Source organism: Crocodylus siamensis, chromosome 1 (genome assembly GCF_052110815.1).
Source record: "Crocodylus siamensis isolate JL-2025a chromosome 1, ASM5211081v1, whole genome shotgun sequence".
In the NCBI taxonomy this organism is placed as follows: domain Eukaryota; kingdom Metazoa; phylum Chordata; order Crocodylia; family Crocodylidae; genus Crocodylus; species Crocodylus siamensis.
Genome location: NC_143395.1, coordinates 88,972,711 through 88,997,732, shown reverse-complemented (window position 1 = coordinate 88,997,732; position 25,022 = coordinate 88,972,711). Strand labels below are relative to the sequence as shown.

At 42.7% G+C, this 25,022-nt stretch overlaps 1 protein-coding gene across 1 annotated transcript in view; it reads right to left on the bottom strand.

Annotated features, from left to right (window-relative positions):
• LOC149873015 (uncharacterized) overlaps positions 1-25,022 on the bottom strand; it is a 148,494-nt gene that overhangs the window by 106,718 nt on the left and 16,754 nt on the right. The window contains exons 5-14 of the mRNA XM_090031419.1: positions 24,024-24,137; positions 21,179-21,373; positions 18,658-18,820; positions 12,829-12,986; positions 11,190-11,342; positions 8,559-8,660; positions 6,456-6,617; positions 2,819-2,928; positions 2,437-2,572; positions 2,148-2,351 (exon numbers count right to left, since the gene is read on the bottom strand). Coding sequence (XP_089887545.1) covers positions 2,148-2,351; positions 2,437-2,572; positions 2,819-2,928; positions 6,456-6,617; positions 8,559-8,660; positions 11,190-11,342; positions 12,829-12,986; positions 18,658-18,820; positions 21,179-21,373; positions 24,024-24,137 — 1,497 coding nt within the window. The remainder of the gene's footprint in view (positions 1-2,147; positions 2,352-2,436; positions 2,573-2,818; positions 2,929-6,455; positions 6,618-8,558; positions 8,661-11,189; positions 11,343-12,828; positions 12,987-18,657; positions 18,821-21,178; positions 21,374-24,023; positions 24,138-25,022) is intronic.

Genomic DNA, 25,022 nt, shown 5'->3' with positions numbered 1-25,022 from the left:
TGACTGCCTCCCCACACTGCCGGCCCATGTTCATCGTGGAGTCAATGACGACTCCAAGATCCTTTTCTGTCTCCGTGCTGGCAAGAGGGGAGTTCCCCAACCTGTAAGTGTGGTGCCGGTTCTTCCTCCCCATGTGCAACACCTTGCACTTATCAGTGTTAAACCCCATCCTATTCTCATCCGCCCACCGTTGCAACCTGTCAAGGTCAGCTTGTAGCCTATTGCACCCTTCTAGTGCACCCACATCCCCCCACATCTTAGTGTCATCAGCAAACTTGAACAGGGTGCTTTCTACCCCCTCATCCAAGTCACTGATGAAGATGTTGAACAGTGCGGGCCCGAGGACCGAGCCCTGCGGAACCCCACTGCCCACATCCTTCCAGGTCAAGAAGAACCCATCCACTACCACCCTCTGGGTGCGGCCCTCCAACCAGCTGGCGACCCATTTGATTGTGTGGGCATCGACACCACAGTCTCCCAGCTTTTTGATGAGGACAGGGTGAGAGACAGTGTCGAAAGCCTTCCGGAAGTCCAGAAAGACTACATCCACAGCAACCCCTGCGTCTAATGATTTGGTGACCTGATCGTAAAAGGCCACCAGGTTGGTCTGACAAGACCTGCCACTAATGAACCCATGTTGGTTGCCCCTGAGCATGCATTCCCCTGCAAGGCCCTCCTGGATGTGTGCCAGGATAATTTTTTCCAAGAGCTTACCTGGGATTGAGGTAAGACTAACTGGCCTGTAATTTCCTGGGTCCTCTTTTTTTCCCTTTTTGAAGATAGGGACCACATTGGCCCTCTTCCAGTCCTCCGGCACCTCACCAGAGCATCACGAGTGCTCATAGAGCCGCGCCAGGGGTCCCGCAATGACCTCGGCCAGTTCCTGTAGAACCCTAGGGTGAAGATCGTCCGGACCAGCGGACTTGAACACATCCAGCCTCTCCAGAAGTACCCTAACTAACTCCTCGCTAACCCCTGGCCCAGGCGTGCCTCTCCCGGGGCCCGAGGGGGGCCCAGCAGGGAGGTGGCTGAACTGGTCCCTACTTAGGAAGACAGAGGCAAAGAAATCGTTAAATATGTTAGCTTTGTCATCTGGCATGACGACTAAGTTGCCCATCGTGTCCTGCAGGGGCCCCACATTACCCGGGACCCTCTTTTTACCCCCTATGTTGGCTAAATGCTACCAGTTTTAGTCAGATAACAGACCTCAATACTGCCAGTGGTAACAGACTGTGTTGCCTGGACTCTTGCTGAATTTGAGATTCCACATTTGAAGAGAAATAAGGGCCTGGTTATATCTCACACTGTAAGCTGCATGAATATTAATTGACTTAGTGTTGTTTGGTTTAGTGGAGCAGTCACACCTTAAGGTGAAAAGCTCTCTGTCTGTCCATTGCCTGCACAGCTGTGACTTGCCACTAGAAACCTGATGAGCAGGCACAGGACTAGGAGCTGTGCACGGCCCCAGGCAGAGGCGATACTCAGTAATGTATCCATAATGTTCCTTGTGTTGTCTTTGAGTCCCCTGAATCTTTCAATCTGGGGCTGGTAAAAGGTGGCTGGAGCATCCCTGGCAACCCAGTGACCACAGTGGCTTCCTATGCCACCCAGACCGGCTTGCTACTCCTGTGTAGAGTAGGCAGAGTGAGCACCACAACCCTGGATCATCCTGGAATACTGAAAGACTTCAACTTTGGTAGAATGGCTGTGGGGAGGGGCAACACCTTAATGAAACAGGAGCAAGGTATGCAAATTAGAGATAATTCTGCCCTAAAGTGGCATAACTTTGATCTGAATAACAAGTGCTTTAAACCACACAAAGGTATTAATGTGCAGCTAATCCAGGGGTTAAGATATCCAGAAGTCACCTAAAATGACTGCATAACAAGGCCCTAAGAAAAGATGCTGTTATCTGGTGGCTCAGGTTCAGAAGGCAGCTGCTGGAAATGGCTTGGAAAGTAGTCCTGGAAAAGATAAACAAAGGATAGGGAAAAGCATCCAAGAAGCAGAATAAACCCAACCTGCTGGATGACTCAGCAATTTAGCATAGACTGGTTTGGTGTGGAAAGGCAGAGATTAGGGGGGATAACTAATATACTGTCTACCTCCATTTACTGAATGCCGAGATACTGAATGCGTGACCTCACCTTGAAATCAGCTGGCGTATAATGGACATAGTGATGAGAGCCAAGACCACCAGACATACCAATGCCTCCTTTGACAGCATTTACCCAGCAGGTATCTTCAGCACTGGGCACAAGGTTACCAGCATTAACCAAGAGACCTGAGGTGCTAATGGTTAGGGAACGCTCAACAGATCTGAAATAGTTCAGGACTCCCAAGCAGACCCTCTGAAATAAAGCAAAAATAAAACATGTGATTGGTTCTTACCTCTGACCTAAAATAAATGATGCCAATGTGGACCTGTATTTTTACCTTTAGCTCTCTGATTCTCAGGTGACGTAAGTAAAGGACAGACAAGTACGCTCCTTTCCTCATGACCACGTCCTTATTGTTGGCCTCTGTGCCCTCCTCTAATCCCAGCAGCTGCAAAGTCGTTATGTAACTATACCTTTTTTTCCAGATAGAAGAAAGGTAATTAAATCATTGTTCCTCAAAGAAATTTCTAAAACCTGTCCAAATTAAACATTATGTCTGTTGACTAGAAGTAAACTGATACCTAATGACTTTACTAGCACGGGAACATGCAGTACTGAATAATAAAACAGAGAAGGCAGGACTAGTGTTTCTGGTCTCAATCACATTTATAAAGAGTATTCCCGTTAAAGAACAGAAATAAAGAAAAAGGAAGATTCACCCTGTTTCCTTCTTCTTCCTGGAAGATCCTGGATCCTTGCTGAGACTGACATTTTCCATGTTCTTCTCTCTCTTGCCCACTGCCAGGCTATCATCCTCTAAATTTTGTTCCTGTTCTCCCCCATTCCCACAAAAAAAGCATTATAAACATACATACATTTCTTATTTGCCAGCATTATATAAAAAGACATTTTATCATAAAAGCATTGCAACTGCCGTGCTGGATCATAAACATGGTCCTTCTCATGTATATAGGTAATCCCATCTCCCTCATTGCCACAACATTTAAATACCCCGCAGTCATTAGATTTAATCCTCGCAAAACCATTATGATATCTTGAAGGGTTAGTTTAGCTTTACAACAAGGGAACAAAGGCACAAGGTAAATTAAGGAACCTGTTCAAGGTCACACAGAAACAGAAAATGGACCCAAGCTGTCCCAAGTACAGCACTCTACCATCTAGTCCAGCCTTCTTTCTCCATCTCTGACTGAGATGTATACTTTAAGGATCTGGAGCAAGGATTTCTATAATTACAATACAATCACAAAATTGTAGCCACAGAAATCAACATAGCCTGACACAGACCTCGCTCTGACTTGTTACAATACAAACCCTAACACAAGGACAACAGAACCCTCTGGTGGTCACCTACAGCCCCAGCTTGTACACCTTGGACACATGATTAATAACCTCCAGCCCCTCCTAGTGTTACCCGCCTAAGAACCAGGGGATATTTGATTCCAGGTTTGTCTCCACAATAGAAAAGGATGACAGTTTTAAGGTAGCCATGGTGGACAAACCTTTCTTGGTTTACAGGCAGCCCTACCACCTGAAATGACATCTCTCAAGCAACAGACCACCTAATTCCTATTCTCACTGAGGCATCGAAGCCGGCAATGGACCCAGATGCAAACTGTGCCCCCTCATCAATACAGACCACATCATCAATGGAGCAAACAACCCAGATTATGACACCTGAGGTTCATTCACCTGCAAGTCTACTAATGTCACAAATGCCACCTGCTTACAGTGCCCCTCTTCTGTCTACATTGGACAGAGGTGTGATCCCTACATGTAAAAATAAATGAACACTGATCTGACTCAGTTCCAGAAAGATACACCTGCCTGTGAGAGCACACTTTAAACTCCCTGGATATTCTGTCGCTGACCTCAGAGTGGGTGCTCTTAGACAATACAACTTTCAAAAGCAACTTGAATACAAAATTGCAGGATAAGAAAACATCCACTGATTGGACTATGATAAATATGGTCTAAACTGGGACTGTGAATCCTTATTCCATTACCTGGATGACCCCTTTTATGATTTCTTTGTCCCTATGGGCTTACTACTTGTTTGTCTCTCCTTGTACAGCCCCTTTTCTATCTTTTGTACTCAAATCACTTTATTTTATACACCGATCTATGCATGTCCTTTCGCAGTATCTAATGAAATGAGCTCAGGCTCACAAAATGTTATGCTATGTCTCTCCAGTTTAGTTAGTCTATAAAGTGAAAATCTACCCTACCTTCTGCCTGACTTTAATGGTTCCTCTAGGTTAAATGAATTCCCACAAATTTTGAAAAGCTTGATTGGGACCCAATTTCTCTCTCTGAACTCAGGTAAGAGTGAAAGGAAGTTAGTTTATACTTCCTTCCAAAAAGTGGGGCACTGGTCCGTGTAGTTTTTCCCTCTGATACCCAGTCAGAAGGATGGCTATGGCAGGGCATTGCTGGTGCCTGCCACTTTAAGATCAGAGCCAAACAGTCAGCAGGTCCTTGATTCCAGCAGCCATTTTAGATCCCTGGCTGCCTTTATAAACAATTCAGTTCCCTGCTGGCAGGTGGGCAGCAACATTGCCTGGCTGCTGGTATCACCTGGAGGTAAGGGGATGGCCTAAAACTGCACCCTGCCAGGCGTGGGTGGCCTGGTGGGGCTCTCAGTGGTGCGGCAGCCCCCAGGAAATTCCAGGCCAGTTACCATCCCAGTGAAAGGTGGGTCAGGGTGCCTTAACCCTTAGCCCCCACAGCCGGTTGGGTAACCCGCTAATAGAGCTAGAAGGCAGACCCCAGAGATAGAGGGGGGGCTAGAGACTCTGACCTGATTGAGAGAGTACCCTTGACTGGTCAATGCTGGGGCCAGGACCAGGACGGTCAAAAGGGCCAGGGGTACACTGCAAAGGATGCCCAGAGCTATGAGAGCCTGGGTTTTCCAACTGGCCTTGCAGGTGAGGCCAGGGCCTGTATGGCCAAAGGTCCCAGGGGGAACACCCCCAAGAGGGGAAAATAGTTTCAGGGAGCTAGTTAGCCTGAGTGAAGGCAGGGTAGGCTGCCTGAATGAGGGATCTTGGAGGGGTCCCGACAGGAGGATTCTGGGGCCCAGTGTGGGGCCGGTAAGAGTAACACCTGGATGTCATCTGCAAGGCATACCCTGTGGTATAGGGGAAGTACAGAGCCGCAAATAGCACCCACTCACACTGGGGCAAGAAATAAGCAGCCTCCTGCCTAATTAAGATAATTAATTAATTAACAACAAGGCATAGCAGGCAAAAGGCAGGTGGTTGGCCTAGAAACAGGTGGGCAGGCCAAAGGGAAGTCGGCCCCGAGAAGGTTCCTGCTGTTACAATGGCCTATCAAGACACAGGGTAGCTTTTCTTCTTTTCACAGCTAGTTATCAAGCACTCTTCAGCATCACCACACAGCCTCATCCTTTGCAGTGTCAGGCCTAATTCATTAATATCTGTCTTTCCTTAGCTCCTTCCAAGGCTCTGTTAAAAAACATCAGGACTAGAGCAGTGATAGAAAGTTAGTTTTATCATAGCCAAAGTTCTCTGTCACTTTGATGCCAGGCTGGACAATTGTTTGAACAGAATGTGATTAAACATGGTTACCCTTTTGAGATAAGCCACAAACACTTTTTGCTCTCATCTTAAGGCTCAGTGGCCAAAAAATTGTCATGTGCAAGCAGAGATGTTAATCCTGGAGTTCTGTCTGGGCAGACTTCTGCACCCACATACATTTCTTCTGGCTTTCAAGCGAAGATTTTGTTCAATGAGCTGATGTCTTACTCGGTGTAATTCTATTGTCTCACAAGACAGACAGATGCCTACTAAAAAAGCTCCTCCAAGGTGTAGGCATGCACCATGGAGTGGTTCTTCCATGACTGAAGACTAATAAACTACAGCACAGAGAAAGATTAAAACTGACACACAAGATGAGACGTAAGCAACTCCCTCAGTTAAAAGAGTGTTGTTAATCCTTTTAAATAAATCCTTTTAATCTAGTTCAGTAATTTAAATCTGAATTTAGAATTTATCAAAACAGCAAGATATAAAATACTGGCATTTAAAAACAAAAGAAAGCACAATGTTTTGAACTTGTCATTAGCTTGCCAAAAAAGTCATCAAGCTCCCAAATTTCAAGAGCAAAAAAGCTTTTTCAAACTGCCAAAAAAAATCCCATTTTCCTTGCAGCAATGCATTGTGCCTGGATTCATTTCCCACCTTGGGGCAGACCACAGAGAAATAGATCTCATCTGGAGGCTCTTCACTGTAACTTATGAAAACTTGTGAAATGTGTTAATAATTCACAATCATCACAGGAATGAAACTTTCAGCTGCCCCTTTCCCTTCTAAATACCTGATGGAGTTCAGAGGTGCTGTAAATTCTTTTCCAGATTTGATCATAATTATTCTGCCCTGAGCTGCGCGAAGTCACAAAATTTAGTGGCACTGGATGTGGTTCTAGCACTGATGTTGCATGCTCCTGGAGAACTTCCATCACTTGCTCCATGCTGGATACCTTATTTCAATCATATCCAATATCAAAAACAAGTAAGATTCACAAGGCAAGCCTACAAGCAAAGCCATCCTTTTATGAAGAGCAGAGATGAGTTCTAGGATGCTTATCAAGGAAGCATAGTCCCTCATTTTGTTTTATAAATGAACACTATTGCTTCAACTGCCTGCATACAAATAGTCTCTTTCCCCCTGTCCCCTAAGTGTAAAAATATAGCTATTGGGTCTAGGATATTTTTATAGAGAATGTTATGTATGATTTCTTTTGAATAAAGAGGTTGAATGATCGGACCTTGGAAATTAATTCGTATTTATCATTAAATCAAATGTTGTTGTTGAAAATGAATTAGATAGAGATATGAGGACTGAATCCAGAAGAAGCCTATAATAGAGGGAAATAAAAAAAAAAAAAATCAAGCACCATTCAAGAACAGAATTTTCATTAATTCACAAGATGAGCTATAGCCCCAATCTCTTTCATGTACAGTATTATTTATTTGAATGCTATCAGTGAGTGCCACCTGGTGCTCTTATCGTCTTATATTTACTTCCTGGAAATATAGCAAATATCCATCTTATTTTTTCAATTTGAAATGTTTTAAGTTTATTAATAAATAAAACTTATATGCTTATATTTCCCCCCTGTTTTTCTGTAGCTTCATATTATGTTTACTGCTGTTAGAAACATGAACCCTGAAACTCAAAACTCATCGGTTTGGGGACCATGGAATCTCCTAATTGACTACTTCATTAACTGTTTTTCTGGTTTAGAATCACCTGTTCCTTTGTTCCACTTTGTGAGAGAGAATCTTCCATAGTCCTTTCCAGTTAAAAATTCTCTGCACACACTATATGAATTAAGATTTCAGATAAGTATTCCTTTTCTATCTTTTGGATGAAGCTAAAAGCTTCAGCACTAGATGCTATGAGATGCTATTTCTCAGGCTATATCTGGCCTGATGGGTGCCTGTAGATGTGCAAGTTGGAGCAGACTCAATCAACTGAGTCTCCTGAAAAATGCTAATTAGGGTGTTGCCAGCAGCCTATGCATCTCGTGTATCAGTCCCCGCGCCTCAGAATGGCAGCAGGGGTACTTTAACTAAAGCTCCTTCAATGAGATTTAGTTAAAGCACCTCTGCCAGCATTTTGAAGCATGGGGACACTGATACACAAGACACTCCAGGCATTTTAATTAGAGTGGTTCTCAGAGCCACTCTAATTAAAGCACCCCACCCCCCAGAACACATGTAAAAACGTCCGTAAATGCCAGCAATTTTATTCTGTTTAGTGAGACTTCCATATCAGTTTTTCAGGTTTGATATGATTCCCACTGCTGTAGTAACTGAGCACTTGACACTCTTTAATGTAGATGATAACACTGACAGGCAGGGAACACTGGTGTCCCCATTTTACAGAACGGGAACAAGGGAAGAAGGAAGCTCAGTGACTCGCACAGAAAATTTCTGGTGAGGTAGTAAACTGAACCTGGGTCCTCTATGTTCCAGGTCACTACTCTAATGTGTTTCTCCCTCTAAGCTTCACAAGCTCAATTCAGCATCTGTTTACAATAGCATATGTTACAACTAACACCATTGGCACTGGGTATAGAACAGATGTATGTCATCTCAGAATCATGCCCAAACACGTAAATAACTAAGATCTACCTAAACTAGATGTTGGAATTGTAAATTCATATTTCCTGTATTCTGAATCTTTCCTATCTAGTTTCCCACTAGTCAGTGAAGACAAAAGAAAAAAAACAGCATCATCTCAGTACTAGAGGTTCAGCTTCTGTATCTCATGCCTGAAGTTTATAGTCTGGAACATAAGGCTGAGACAGCTTGCTTGAAGCAGAAAACAGTCTTTCTCTGGGTTTTCCAGTGTTATTGAATATGGTCACTGAATGAACAAAATATAATACACTCAGAGTCTCCAGTTCACTTGCCTCTAAAAACTTTGACTGGAGATCCATCAGCAGATCCACCTTTTTCCACTGTTTCAGTTTTGTCAAGAGCTTTTGCTGCCAGGGATCTTGTTTTGGCTTGATCTGAAGAACAAATGTAACATTTATTATATGACTTAATGTTGCTCACACAGAAGACATCAGTTACCAAACGTATATGCAATGAATTCATTTTCTGTATTTAGCTGGGTTTTTGGTTGTAGCCGTGTTGGTTTAATGACATAGGTAGGCAAGGTTCTTCGAGTAGATGTGATATCTTTTATTAGACCAACTGAGTAGTTGGAGAAAATATCTTAGCAAGCTTTCAGGTGCAATCACCCTTCTTCAGGCATAGGAAGTCTCTCTCATTCTTTGGAGTCTCAGACCAGCAGAGACTTCCTATGCCTGAAGAAAGGTGATTGAGCCCAAAAGTTTGCTAAGATCTTTTTTCCAACTACTCAGTTGGTCTAATTAAAAACATCATAACCACTCAAAAACCTTGCCTTTTCTGTATTATTAATTAATTCCACCTATCAAATAACAGATTTGACAGATAAAGATCTATGCAATCCCCTAATATATACAAAGACAGAAATGTATCTTGCATCATCAGTGCTGCCTTAACTCAGGTCAATATCCACAGGAGTATTGTGTTCTTTTCCTCTTTTCCTTTCAGTCTCTGATAGGTCCTTTATAATTATATTTCTGTTGATGTTAAGCTTTTGTTTCTTCATCTCTACCTGATGAGTCACCCTGTCCTTGTTCTTCCCTAGAACTCTTCATAATACAAGTATCACAACCTTCTGCTTATTTCTGCTTTTAGATTTTAAAATTTATTCCTAAACGTTAGCTCATAGAGCTTGAACTTCATTCTATATTCAGAAAAGTTTCTAATTTTTTCTGGTTTGGAGGCAGGAGGTGATTCTCTTCCTTAACAAATTCCAAAAATTTATAACAAATGTCCAAGTAATCATCTTTTCTCTTTCTGCCTTGCAGAACATCAACTTGATGGGGCAACTTTTCCATTACTGATAATTCCCAGCCTTTGTGAAACCAGTCAGGGAGCCTTTGTACACACCTCAAAATTGGCCTTTAAAGCGGCTTAAATGCCCTTTTGCATCCCTTTAATGGTGTTGCTGTTTGCACGCTCAGCGGCATATTCTGCTTTAACGGCGCTTCAGTTTGCATGTTTGGCGGAGTATTCCGTTTTAATGGCATTGTTGTCTGCAGGGTATTCCACTTTAAATGGCTTTGTAACGTAGCAAGATAAAACACCTCTGAGGTGTTTTAGTTTGCTACCTTACAAAGTGCCACCCATTGGTAGCCAGCCCAGGCGGTCCCAGGGGCACTGCAGCCATGGAGGGAAGCACTGGGCCCCATGTAGCTTAGGGGCTATGCAACCCAGCAGCAGCCCATGCAGGCAATCTCAACGAAAGAACAAAAAAAAAGTGGCAAGGAGCCTGATCTTTTTCTCCCCTCCCCTCCCAGAGCCTGCCTGAGCTATGTGGGGGCCCAGTTCTTCCCCCTGCTGTGGCGTCCCCCCGGGACAACCTGGGCTGGGTGCCAGAGAGCAGGTGCCACCACAAAGGGAAGCACCAGCCCCATTGCAGCTTTGTAGGGAAGCACTAGGCCTCTGTGCAGCTCACAGACTATTTAGCCCACCAGCAGCTTGCCTTCCTCCACTCCGACCCTGGAGAGATAGGTAAGCTCTAAGGATCGGGCCCCCACCCTTGTATTGTGCCACCGGAGTTTAATTTGGTTTAATTCTCCCTATATAGAAATGGTGGCAATGGTGGGTTTTTTAAAAGCCACAGTTTTAATTTAGGGAGAACTAAACCAAATTAAACTCCTGTGGCATGTACAAACACCCAGTGATTTTAAGGGGAGAGCAGGCGGGGGGCAGTTCTCTTCCATGTTTTTGCAACTGTATTTCTTGCAGTCATTACAAGATGAGCAATCAACTTCTTATGCCTCTTATATGACACAGAGCATTCAGGAAAATTCAATAGGAACACTAAAGGATTACCTAATAGTTGGCATCTTGTTATTTTCCTCACCCTGTCTCCAACCTTCATGCAAAACAATTTCTTTCTGGGACACGTCCACCATGTGGTAGAATCCTCCCAGTTAACCACATTCCCTCTAACATTTCCCTGTTCCTGTACCATAAATACATTTCAAGTGAGTTGATAAACCACCAATATAAGATAACTTTCTTTTATTATTGTACAGAATGATGTGAGGACCGTTGTTCCATATGGTCTCCCATTCTTCAGTACTAATTTCTAGTCCAATGTCATTAACCCACTTTGTCATAAACCGTGTTTTCTCTTCTGTACAGCAATTCAAAATGACTTTGTGTAACACAGACAATAGGGCTGTGTATTTCCTAGGTGTGACCAATAAATTCACTTTCTTTCCTTTCAGTAAAAAATAAAATAAAACTAAGTGATGGATCCTAAGAGGTGGCCCCCAAGTATATGGTGGTAGTTAGACATAATTTGATTTTTCCAGAGAGGATCATTGTATGTTTATTAAAAGTAAATGGCTGAAAAGTAACTTCTAACACTTCAAACTGCAGTTACTGTCACTTACCAACAGAGTGTAAAAAGAAAACAAAACACTTATATTTACCTGTAAAAAAGGAATCCAGTTGGCTCGCTTTTTTAAAGCTATGCTAGGATCAAATGTTCCCCAGTTTTCTGATCCAGGCCGCCCAGTATCATAAACTGGAAATGTTCTCATCACCTGCTGTTTGTGGAAGACGCTTCGAAACTTCCGGACAACCTGAAAGGTACGTAGAGAATGTACCACGACAGGCTGTATAGGGCAGGGCAGATGCCCAAGAATAACCCCAGAACAACATAACTGCAACATGACCAGGCCTATGAAAGAGAGAGGATCACAAAGCCCTATGCTTCCTTCTCATGTTCTTACAGCAGAGATGATGAAACTGCTTGATGCTATTTTGAGAACCTCCAAAGATGAAAAACTAGATTATTGGCACATTGTACAAATAAATCCATGCTATGGCCTAGCTTTGCAAATATTGCTTTATATACTTAACTTTAGGTATGTTATTAGTCCCAGTGAGACAAATGGGACAACCGGTGGGCTTATTTTTAAATGAATATATATATGAACATGTGTACATAATTATTATATAGCTCTTCTATATCCCGGACCTGTTACATGGTGATATTTTTATAGCAGAAAAGAGAAAACTGTCCCCATATTGTTCACCTTTACTGATAAGCCTGTAATTAATTAGGAAGATAATTAATGGCATGTAAAAAGCCTGACCCCCAGAGGTAGTGACCAGTAACTGTTATCATCATCATTGGCAATCCTTCACAGTCATAAGCAGGGATCCTGGTTTTCTCCGATAAAAAAATTCCCCAATTTTCAGATTAAAAACAGTAACCCAAAATCCATATTTTTCCATGACTAAAATGAAATACTACTAATACACACATACAAAAATATATGCTATATATATATATACACACACACACACACATATATATGCTAGCCAATTGCCTATCAAGAATGATGGGGGAGGAGGGGCTGGGATGCAGTGCCACCACCTAACACCCCATGCTGCTGCTGTTCTGCATCTTGCAGGGAGCGGGGCTGGCCTTGGCTCCCCCACCCTCTCTCATCCTCGGCGCAGCTTCAGTATCATGACAGTGCGTCCCCATGCTTGGAGCACTCTGATTGGCTGTTTCCGTCGGCCAATCAGATCGCAAATAAAGCATTGCAGACAGACAAAGGCTTTTATTTTATATATCAATAATACATATTATTTGTGTTTCATTTTAATCATGGGAAAATGTGGATTTGGGGTTACTTTTTAAAATACGAAAATTGGGGATTTTTTTTAATCAGAGAAAACCAGGATCCTTGGTCATAAGACAAGCTAAAATGAAGTGAGACAAGTCTGAGAAATGAATTCATGTGTAATGGCAGGAGGGTCAGCAGATAGAATAAAGCCCTGGTAATTATGGTAATTTTTTATGGATTATGGATTTACCTTAATCAAAATTACCATACATGTTAAAGACAGCAATGCATCCATGTTTCCAGTAATTGCTGTACTATGCTATAAGGGAAGTTATCCAAGCTTTTAACTGCTCTCCATCTGGATGCACTTCTTATCAAAAACAAGGTACTCATTTCCTGCCACACACGATGCTATTTGCACTATTCAGTCTCCAGATCCACCCTGCCACCCAGCTCAGTGGTTTGGGGTTTTTTTTAATGATCTTATTACCAGGGAAAAAAGCTCCATCTCATCAGCCGAGTTCTTGAGATTATCTGTATCATAGCAGATACCAAAGTGAGAAAGGAGAAGTTGGAGCTGAGGTTTCAGCTCATCAGTTCCTGTGCAGTGACAGGGCAACATGAATGCAGTGTCCCTTTTGTGTGGCCCTATAAGAAACCAGAACTCAATTAACTGCCGTTTGCAACAGTTGTAAGTGACATCTGAAAAGCAATGGTCTTTATCAGCATCCAGACAGCACTCTCATCCTCCCATTCATTATGTATATTGAAAGGTTTTAAAGAATTCAGTCTGACACAGAATATCCAATGGATATTTATTAAAACCTCCCTGTCCAAAAGTTAAAATACGAATAGCTATTCTGAATGCAGCTTGCTCCAGTACTATCTGGTGTTATTGCTGTTATTGCTAGAGGAACACTTATTTGCCAAAATGGAAAGCACAGGGTAACTAATGCATCCAAGTGCCTGAACTATGACAGCATTACTGGTTCACAAAACACCCAGGTGTTAGTCAGTCCTTCCATAAAATCTTCACAGCCTATAAGCAAGTGAGGTATGTTAACTATTTTTGTTTCATCACTGCTATAGCAACACATATGATTCTGGCATTGCTGTAAATTTTCTCTCAGTAGGATGCTCCTGAAAACAGGGCTCCTCTTCTTCCTCTGTCTTAAGTATGAGCGAATCAGTTCTGATGCAATTACTTCCAACACGACCTACACCTGACATCCACCACCCCGTTTTAGAAATAGTTTTTTGGAAATATTAAAATAGTCATGTGGGGTTTTTTTCCTCCTGATCCTGTTCTTTTTTCCCAGCTGCATCTGGAATCAAACTTGCAAATGGCTCATTGTTCAAATATTGTTCTATTCTTGACCAACCTAATAATGTCTGCAAGTTTTGCCACCCCACTTCTCAGATTTTCAGTAACTGTGTTTACAACTGGATTTAGTATGGGAGCTTCAGGTAATGCTTCCACCTTCTGCTATGCTAAAAAAAATTCAAACATTAAATCCTGCTATTTGTTTTCTGATGCTAAGCCAATTAACAGTTGACAAGATTTTGCCCTTCTTCAGCAATGTAGGTCATAAGGCAGCCCAGGAGGAGTTAAAAGCTGGGAAGCTGTAAGTTCTGTGAAGGGCAACAGAGTGTGTATCAGGACACTTGGGATCTGTTCAAACATATCCTGAGATGGATGGAATCAGTACAAACTGCAACAGTGGATAAAAAAGCACAGGATGATATGACCAAACATGAAACAACACATGTGTAGGGGATGCTGTACTTAAATAAATTAATTCATTCATAAAATGTAAAAGTGCATGGCACCAAACATGATAGAACATAAGAAAAGTATGTAGAATGATGCAACGCAACCTGAACTGGGTAAAATAGACATCTAGGATAGTTAAGTAGTAATATGCAATTATGTCTGCCTGATGCAGGCATTTCTAATGTATAAAGAATAGAACAGAAAGGCACTTTGGATTTGTGTTTAACTCTGCACTATCCCTGCTGCTGATCAATCTGATCACCCAGCTGATTTTATGAATAAAGATTATACTAATTTCATACTTGCTGAACAGCAGTTGCATGCTTATTTGAACTGTGTTGCAGTAGTACCTGTTGGGAACAAGCAGCAGACTCCCCAAAAGATTTCTGAAAGTTCAAATATTAAGCTGCTCTCCCCTGGGCATTATACTGACAACACAGTCAAAGCATTTTAATAGATATGTTACAATTTTCTGAAATTCAGCAAGACCATGGGGATTTACTGAAGCTATATATAATCTAATATATTAGATCAGTGTTTTGGCCATAATGGGCCATCTGTGTTCCCATTCTACACTTCACTTCATCTTCTCTTTTAATGTTTTGTTTAATCATTTTGTTGTTTAATCCATGTGGCTCAGATCTAGACAGGATATGACTGAAGCCTGCAATGTTAATATAATACTGCAGAAAAAGCCATTAGATAACCAGTTACTGAAGCAAAACATCAAAATGAGCTCAGTTGCTTTTGAGTAGCTTCTTATTACCAATTCCCTTGCAAAGTGAATTACCCAAATGTACTTTAAAACAAGCTACATGATACAAGATAAGACAATGGCCTTTTGGGGAGGGATGTTTCCCAAGACACCCACAGCAATAAGCCTAAAAATATCCTCAAATCCTCAAATGACCCTCTGCCAACTCTTCCTCTACTGTGAGGTCTTGGGCCCTATTCTGTCCTCAAGAGAAGAGACCTTATCCATACAAGGTCATAGCACTGGATGCACCACTCTTGTTCCAGTCTCACAGACCAACAATGGTACAAAATTTATAGGAGTTTTATCCTGGAAAACCAGCAGCCAAGGGGAACAGACTTGAAAAACGTAGCAGGCCTCAATATATTTCTGTGTATAGTGGGCATTTGTACATGCCACGTTTTTTCTGCTTTCTTGCACTGCAATGGCGTGACTGTTTGCACGAGTGAGTTTTCCGGATGCTTTAAAAGTCTTTCTGGCACATCGAAGTAAAACACCTCAGATGTAGTTTAGTTTGGCTTGCCACAAATTAAAGCATCACATCCATGGAGTCATTGAGTGCAAACACAAAGGCACTCCAAGACACGTAATGAGCCTCTTTGTCCACCAGATGGTGCTGTGACTTTTTTGTAGTTCACCACTTCAAATTGTTTTTGCTTTCGAATTGCTTTTGCTTTTTTTTCTTATACCATTTGCCAGCTCCCTGCTTTCACAGCGGTGTGGCAGAGCATGGGGCCGGGGCCCTAAGCTGGGCAGGCAGCACTGGACCATCCCACTCTCCTGCAGTGCCGTCCAGAGACTGGGCTTAATTCACTCAAAAACCTAGTGCATGCAAACACTGATGCAATGCTCCAAAATAAACAAATTTAAATGTTATAAACCTATTTAATTTAATGAGGATTAAGCCTCACAGTGCATACAGGCTCAGTGTTACTAGTATAGCAGGAAGAGTGACAATTGCTAATAAATGTCCGAAATCAGCAGTGCACCTGTGATGCCTCTCACAGAACAGTGCTAACGACTACAATAGCTTTTAGGGTCCCTTAAAACTGAAGCACACAGTGTCCCGAAAGGAACATGATGCATGCAGTGGTGGATCCTCCAACTTCTTCTACTTTCTATTAAGCCCTTTTAGGGCACATACACAACCACCATTAAGGCAGTACAAGCAGTGGAGGCAACTATGTGCAGGAAGTAACGTTTCATGCAGCTGCACTCTCTCTCCCTCACCCATACTTTGTGTCTCATACCCTTCTCCATTTTAGAACCTTACAATTCATTCTTTACTTACTTTCTCCTCACCAGGACACATTTAATGAATCATTCAAAATTATCTTTACTCCAGGCCATATTATACCCTTCTGTAACAGATCGCCCTTCCCAGTGCCATCTTCCTAGTCCTCTGCACCTTGCGTGGGGCACTCTTGGATCCTTCTTTGGGGTCCTGCCCTATGCTCTCCTGCCACGTCTTGATGGAAAGTAGGATGATGTGCTTGAGAGTGGGAGGCTGCCTATTGTATTGGGTATGTTGGGGCCTTTCCCCTATGTAGGACTGACCCCTGATTTTCTCTAGCTAGGCCTCCCCGTCTAAATCCACTAAACAGTGTTTGACTCCAAGGATCTAGCCTTTTCCATTGTCTTAAGGCCCAGGGCTCCTTTTTCTGCTCCAATCTGGTGCCAACCCCACATCCAGAGGGCCACAAGCCCAAAACCAGGGGCCAATCCCGAGCCTGCAGCCTCCAGGCCACAAAAAAACCAAAACAAAATAAAGCTGCACCACAGGCACACCAGAGCTCCCTGGCTTTTAAGACTGCACCTCTCTGGGGCTTCTCGCTGACCCCCTCTCTCAGGGGTTGGGGTTCTCACGTTGCCGAGGGCCCCCTAGGAGGCTTCCTCCAACCCCTAACAGCCTCTCCCAAACTTCTGGTATTTTATACAACAAGAAACAAAACACAAGCCCATGGGCTGTAACAGTCAGGGCGGCTAGGGCCTGGAACCAGCTTCCAGGGGAAGTGGTGCAGGCTCCTAGCCTGGGGATTTTTAAAAGGAAGTTAGATGAGCACCTTGCCGGGGTCATCTGACCCCGGTGCTCTTTCCTGCTAAGGCAGGGGGTCGGACTAGATGATCTACCTAGGTCCCTTCCGACTCTAGCTACTATGAAACTATGAAACTATGAAACATAAATTCAAGCTGCTCGGCTATTACATTTTTCCTGCCATGTCAGGGGTGCTCTATCCTTCCCCCAGTCTCAGAGCTGTACCTGCAATCTGGACTCTCCCCTCTGCTTGCTCTGGGATAGCTCCTTCCCCCATGACTGCTGGCAGGGAACTCCCTGCCTGGCCTCAGCCTGGGAGTTACATAGGAGCCAAGCCCTGCCCCTTCCGGTCAGCTGACACCCACCAGTTGCCGTAGCAACCTTCATTATTACTGCACAAGTAGCAGGCACCTCAGTGCCCTGCTATACCTTCCATATTGTACTAAACTCTCAAAATAGAAAGCAATGGAGTGCAGGGGTGGGAGGAGGGGGAGGGAGAGGGGGCAAGGTTGCAGGCCACAGCCCTGATTTTCTCACTCACACTAGTCTGCTTCCCAGCTACAGAAGGGAACAATCTTCTCAGGTGACACAGTTCTGTACTTTCTTGAATTCAGGACCGGGCCATCGAAGGGACAACTGAACCACTGGATTGAAGCTATTTTTTTCAGGGATTCTTTATTTGCCTGCAAAGTGCCACACACATATGTGATGCTATATGAACAACAGCACAGTACCCAGAATTCAACAGAAATAAGGAAACACCAAGAAGCAGCTTTCCTGTGTGTTTTACAGAGAGATGTATTGCTTAATTAGTCAATACATATTTTTAGGCAGCATTTGAGTGAAAGCCAGAAAGATAAACATTTCAACACTTGTTATAATCAAAATAATTCCCTGGTTTCTTGATCAAGTGGAGTCCGCCTGTATTTTCTAATTGGACTCTTAGGCCATTTGAACATGGCACAAAATTGGCCTTCAAAGCAGCTTAATGCCTTTTTGTACTGCTTTAATGGTACAGCTGTTTACAAATGTCAACAACATAATGTGTTTTAATGGTGCAGCCGTTTCTACATGTTGGGGGCATAATACATATTAAATGACTATGGGATGCAGCAAAATAAAACATGTCCAAGGTATTTTAGTTTGCTACCTTACAGCTGCGGAGGGTAGCACCAGGCCCTGTGCAGCTCAGGGGCTGTGCAGACAGCCCACACAGGCAGCCCAGCAGCATCCTGTGCAGGCAGGCTCCACTAAAGGAAAAAAAAAAGTGATCTTTTCTTTTTCTCCCTGGAGCCTATCTTCCTGCCCAGGCTGGGTGCCTGTGGGCAGGTGCTGTCACTGCCGTGGAGGGAAGCACCAGCCCCCTCATCCCCCCCAGCTCAGGGACTGCTTGGCCCACTAGCAGCTCACCCTCTCTTCTCTGCTGCTGGAGAGGCAGGTAAGGATCGGGTCCAACCCTTGTGTACATGCCATGTGGATTTACTTCGCCCTAAATTGAAGCAATGTTTTTAAAAACCCATTGCTTCAATTTACAGAGAATTAAACCGAAGTAAAACCCCATGGTGTGTACAAATGGCCTTAATGACAATTCAATAAAAGTTCTATGCAACCTTACTAAAAAAAATAGATGGGCGGAATATTAAGGAAACTGCCTTTTGAATTCTGAATTTTTTAAGCCTGCTAAGAAATCTCTTCACTTTCCTCAAGTGCACCATCCTTTTACTGAGGTTTTAAGGGAAGAGTGGCCATTTCTCACCATCTGTATATGAAGAACTGGGGCACAGTAAGAAACAAACATCAGAAGACATAGATTCACACCCAGCAACACTTCCAAATTTGTCCTGGTTGTCCTGTGCCACATCACGGTGTTTCTCAATAGTTACATCCATTCTGTGAGAGATGGGCAAATACTGGAGAACCTGAAGTTATAAATGCAAGCATCATTACTTTGATTCACTGAAAGGCCATTAAAGCCATTGAATCTATGACCAAAAAGGGAGGGTGGGAAGGAGACAAAGGCACAGAAGAAAAATATTAACCATGATTAGCTTTCAGATTATGAACAACAAAAAATTGAAAACTGCTTTCAATTACTTTATTGTCTAATCACTAAGTACAGTAAACAACTACTCAGATTTGCATTTGTATTTTTCTCTAGTGAACCCTCATATATTATCTTATTATAAATTGACCTTACTACAGGGGTAGCATTAGATAGTATGGGCCTCTGAACTGTTGCTACTTCTAATCTAGCCTACAGACAGATTATACAGTATACTAAAGCCAAACTCCACCTTCCCTGGAAGTTTGACTTCTCTGACAAATAAATATAACAACCATAAGCCAAAATAACCTATCCAAACTTATTCCTTACTTATTCCAGACTGCTCTGTTCATGCCCTAGACCAGAGGTGCTCAGCCCCGGCCTACTTGTCACACCCAGCCTGCTGAGCTGTGTCATCTGGCCTATGAGGCTCCCCTAGCTCTTGAAATGTGGTGTCCTCCCGGTTGCTGACTGGTCACTGGAGGGACACGTGTCCCCCTTGACTGAGGTGGTACCAGTCACCGATAAACACATGGATTCTGTTTCCCCAGTAAGGGTTTTTTACAACATCAGAAAGTGGGTATGTGGCTGTGGTATCTCTGCCACTGCAAGTGTTTAAGTGCAGGCTCAACAAGCATTTATCTGGGATAATTTAGACAGGGATGATCCTGCCTTGAGCAGAAGGTTAGACTAGGTGACCTTCTGAGCAGTGGCAATGCATAAGGGGTGGATGGGGGTGCACATGCACCCCCTAACAGGCAATGCTCTCCACTTAGGGGATGGGCAGGGGGCCAGGCGGGAGCTCCGGTGCCCCCCCTGTGAGCGCTGGCCAGGGAGTGAGAGCACTGCAGCTGCTTCCCACTCAATGCAATCAGCCACGGGGGTACCCTCCCCACCATCAGTTAGACTGGCTGCCCATGGGGGTACCCCCCCGGTTGGTGAGATTGGCCATGTTGACTGGTTGCTGGGGGGGGAGGGGGCGGGGGGCACATGCCCCCCTGACTAAGGTGGCACCAGTCGCCCATGGTTCCAGACCGCAAGGCCTGATACTGACCTGTGGGGCAAATGGTTGAGGACCTCTGTCCTAGACCAGCGATTCTTAACCAGGGTACTTCAGCACCTGGGCTGCAACGAGATCCTTTGAAGTGTGCTGCAGGGTGCTTCACAATGTTAGCACTATGCAAACAGGGGCAGATCTAGAGGCGGTGCACTGATGCACTTGTACCCCATTTTGATTCCTTCAACAGCTAAAGACATTTAACTCAGGTGTGGAAATATTAACTCAGGTGAACATTAGCTCAAGTGTGGAAATCAGTTTCACTAAAGCATTGGAGGCACTATTTAGATGCTCAAGAAGGCTTGATTTTGTTTTATGAATCTGAAAAAAAGATGTACGTGCAACTCTAATGACTCCAGGACTAATACAACAACATATTTGGATTATTTTTGCCTAGGTTGTTGTGTTTTTATACATATGATATAGCAAATTAATACCTATTCCAATAAAGTTTTTTTTTGCTTCAATCTTAAATTGAATAATATAGCTCTAGGCCCCTACTTATTAGCAAAACTTTTCTTAGCAAAACTAGTTTTTTTTTAACTGGAGAAAAAGGTGTGCTGTGTTATTTATAATGATGCACCATACCATCTGCACCTGCTTTCAAAATCTTAGATTTGCCCATACCCATAAATTATTCACAAGAAAACTCAGAGCTCAAATAGGAATCCACAGTGTCAAAAACATTCTGCCCCGTTGTGGTATTTTTGAGTTCTTTGCAACAGAACAATTGTTCTATTATTTTTCCATATTCAAAAAACAAGTGAAAGCTAAAAGCTAGTATTTTCTGAGGGGTGCTTGGGGTCTAACGAGAGGTGTCTTCAGCCTTAAATGGTTGAGAGCCACTGCCCTAGACCTTATCAATCCCAAGTAGCTAATCACAGCTATCTTAAACTCAGGAATGTCTTACCCCACACTTAACAGAGTTGTGTGTTTTACCAGCCTGTCATCAGGCATTTTGACAGCGGAGTTTGTTTTACCTCTCTGGGTTTCTTGTAGGTTTAACCTGGTTTAAAAAAAAACCTACCGGTTTTTCAATTTTTGTTGTTGACATTTTTACCCTGGCTGCAGTGTTCCTGCAAGGATTTCCCTCTCCCAAAACAAAACTGCCTTCAGTTCTCAGATACCTTCTCATCCTCCAATTCAGTCAAATCATTTTTCTCTTGCTCTTCTTACCCTAAGATAGCTGTGAATGGCCTTGAGTGAGTGTAGGTGACACACTAGCCACTGTGTGTAAATAACTAGGTCTTCCTGGGTCACCACATTTACAGGATTTTTCTTTCCTGTTAGGAAGTTTTCTCGGGCAACTGACAGCCTTGCAGCCCTCTGAACTGCATCATTGTACTCCTCCATAATGTGACCAACTTGCTTCTATTGAGAGAGAAAGAGACAAAAAAAAGAACTAATACAGTTGTCCTGGGTGGGGTTGTTCTCTATTTATTGGCCAAAAGAACACTGAATTATTGCCACATGAGAAATTCCAATTTGGGAGTCATTTCAAGGCTCTTGTTTCCCACAGTTACACACTAAAAATAAATAAACATGATACTGGCAGTGTAAAGTTAAGGTGAGTCTCAGTTGCAAATAGAGTATTTCTTAGCAGTTGCTATTTGTAGGAATAGACGCTGTAATGAATGCATTCAGCTGCCTAAAAATGTGGATGCCAACAATGACTTCAAGGGAAAGCAAATGATGTCACCACCACAATTCCAGAACTTTCTAAAAACATTTCTCATATCTCAGGTAGATAACTTAAGGGTTATGAAAGCTCCTAGACCGGTAGCCCTATTAAATAATACTCTAAGTGGACAAGAGATGATCAGAAACAGGAAAGGAGTTTTACCATTTCTTTCCCATTTTCCATTGTTAACATTTTAAAAGCATTTTAACTTAGTCTTACTAAGGGGCAAGTTATAAATATTGGTTCCCTTTAGTTTCCCAATCTATGCCAGCTGTCAAAAACAAACTCCAGAACCAAAATTATTAGAATACTAAGCAACCACAGGATCACACTAGCACGTTTTCTTGTATTGAGGTGAAGGCTTTAGCCACAAAAAAGAGGGTCAGATGAAGACAGAGTTGCTCAAGCTTTTCTAAATATTCCTTCATCGTATCCATGTCTTGACTAGTAATAATTAATTGAAAGCTATTCAGCTTCCAGGTCCCTTCTGTTCTTGGCCTCTTTTAGGAGGCTGCCAACAATATTGCTAATAAGTGCAAGATGCCATACTGGCATCCAGGCTGGACAATAATCCACCCAGCAGTTTCTATCTTGTGTCACAGAGATCAGTCTATTGACTCTCTTTTGAGTCTGTTCATAAAAGTGTTGCTCAAATATCAAGCAGAAGTTCTTTCTAATGTTTCCTTCGTTCTTGTTCTCCCATGCTGCTAGCATAACACTATGAGGATACTTCCAGATATCTGACTGCAACCAAGAGGAAGCTCAAAACATCCACATTGAAATCAGAAGATTTAGTGGAAGTATTGGTACAGGCAGATTTGATAGAAAATAGAAGAAACATTTATTATATAGCTACATAAAATCCTTAATGGAAAATTTCGTCAACAATTTAACTACAACTTTTAGGGACTGTGAATAAGCCCATAAGAACTGCATTTACATGTTGGAAAGAAAATCATTTAAAATTATTGTGCTGGAATTTGTTTTCTTCTGTCTCACAAAGCTGAGCTGTCTTAGAGGTGAAAGCTGCATTTTCAGTGAAAGGTGCTTCCTAAAGACCTCTTATTGAACGAAATCAGTACAGCATTGTTTGAAATGCAATAAATGGGAACACAGAAAGCTGAAAAGAGCAAGAGCCTTCCACTTTCCCAGGACGCACTCATGCTGAACTGCTCATTTTCAGAGAAAGGCCCTTTCTGTGACTTTATCCCAGGTTTCATCCAAACAGATTATGCTGAATAAACCAATGTAATGCTACAGGCTGCTAAGCCATGTCCTTTTAACTTACTAGCTTGCTGGGCTAAATGTGAGATTACTGTGTTAAGGTCATTACCAGAGATATGTACAGCTTTGGAAGATTTCAATGCTCTGGGATTTTGGAGCATTAGAGCAACAGAGGTCCTCTAGGAAGATGTAGTACTCAGAAACTTTGAATTGCAGATGAATGATGTATATTATACACATGCTATTAGCAAAGTGTTTAAGTTTTCAAAGCTACATTCTGCAAATATATAGCATATAAAGAATACCTAATCATGCAGACTGATCAAAGAAAAAACAGGGCTAGAATAAAGCTCAAAGGGTCTAGTCCAACCTTTTTTGCTGTTATATTACATTATTGACTCCTGTTCAGCCTGTGGTCCACAAAAACTCTCAAGTACCTTACTGCAGTACTGCTTCCTTCCTGGTTATTCCCTATTTTGTGTCTGTACATTTCACTATGCCTTTCTAGATATAGTACTTTACATTTGCCTTTATTGAATTTTATCGTATTCATGTTGGGCCATTTTTCCAAACTATCAAGGCTATTTTGTACCCTAATCCTGTCCTTTGGGGTGATTTTTGCCTCACCCAGTTCATCACCATGCACAAATTTACAAAGTGGACACAAATCCCATTTGCCAGTTCATGATATAGATATTGAACACTATTAAATGTGGGACACACTCCTAGGCAATTCCACTTATTAAAAAATATGGTATGAATGCTCCTTTGAAATGATCTGCAAAAGCATAGTACTGCCCACCTGGTGCTTACCTTTAAACTTAAGCAACAGATGTGTAAGTAACAAGACACATGCCTACTATACACCAATCACTTATATTCAGAATTCCTTCCATCATCTGACTGTAATTTCTTCAGGGATAGCCCTGTGTTTTAATTCTGTTGCTGGAAACTGCAAGGCCACCTCATGTGTTACAGAAGTATAAACAACGCTTTCTGTGTATTTTACTGGTAATGACCCTAGGCTTTGACACTAGTGCGAGACAGACACCTTGATATTTCATAATGAGGCACACAATCATGGTATGTACTTTGCTCCTTTTTTTTGGTTCATACCTGATAGAGAGGATAGAGCTGTTCAATAACACTGCTGTGCTTACAGAATCTCTGCCATCTTAGCAAGTGCAAATATTTGCTTTGGACCAGCTGGGTAATTCTGTCTGTAAAAAACTTTAATAAAACCAAAAATAACCAATATGCCACATTTAAGCAAATGGAAGCAAATGGCAACAGCTTCAGGTTATGGGGAACTAAAGCAGTAATAATAGGGCATGTCTACATGTGCCATTAGCATACTTAAATAAACTCTGGAGCTTACTGCACCTAGGCACCATGCCTGCACATGCATCCAGGAGCACAGCACAACGAGCCAGGTCAGAACAGCCCCAGCTGGCAGAGGCCCGGGGGTCAGCCTGCCAGCCAGGACTGCTCCAACCCAGTTCAATGTGCTGCAGAGGGGCTGGATGGGACACAAGGGTGCTTCAGTGAGGGACTAGTCAGCAGGCAGCCATTGAACTGAAGCACCCTTGTGCCCTAGCCCTCTGGGGCAGCGCCCACACGTGCTGTACTGCAGGGTTTTTTACTCTACGGCAGGACAGTACTTGTATTTACAAGTACTGCCCTGCTGCAGAGTAAATTAAATTTACTCCTGCCTAGTAAATTTACTCCTGCCTAGGGGCACATGTGGGCACATGTGTAGACATACATTTACTACACAGCTAATTAGTCAGTAAACATCTCATGTAGATGCTCCCAGCATGTCCTATATGGAAAAGAGAGCAGCTGGTCAGTCACCTGGGACCTGTGCCCTGCCCCTCTTCCCCTTCCTCCCTACAGAATAGCAATTTTCGTCTCAAATAATTTCAGTGAAGAAAATGCTGCTACTTGTAGGAATAAAATATTAGTCTCTTCAGGGAGGATGCTAGAATGCAGGCCACTAGCAGTAAAAATGTAGCATTATTCTTAAGCCCACTGAAAGAGGGGAAAAAAAACCACCTGGAAGTTGTTCCAGATTGTCCCAGATGTCTTGGACACCTGTTTATATACCAAACAGAA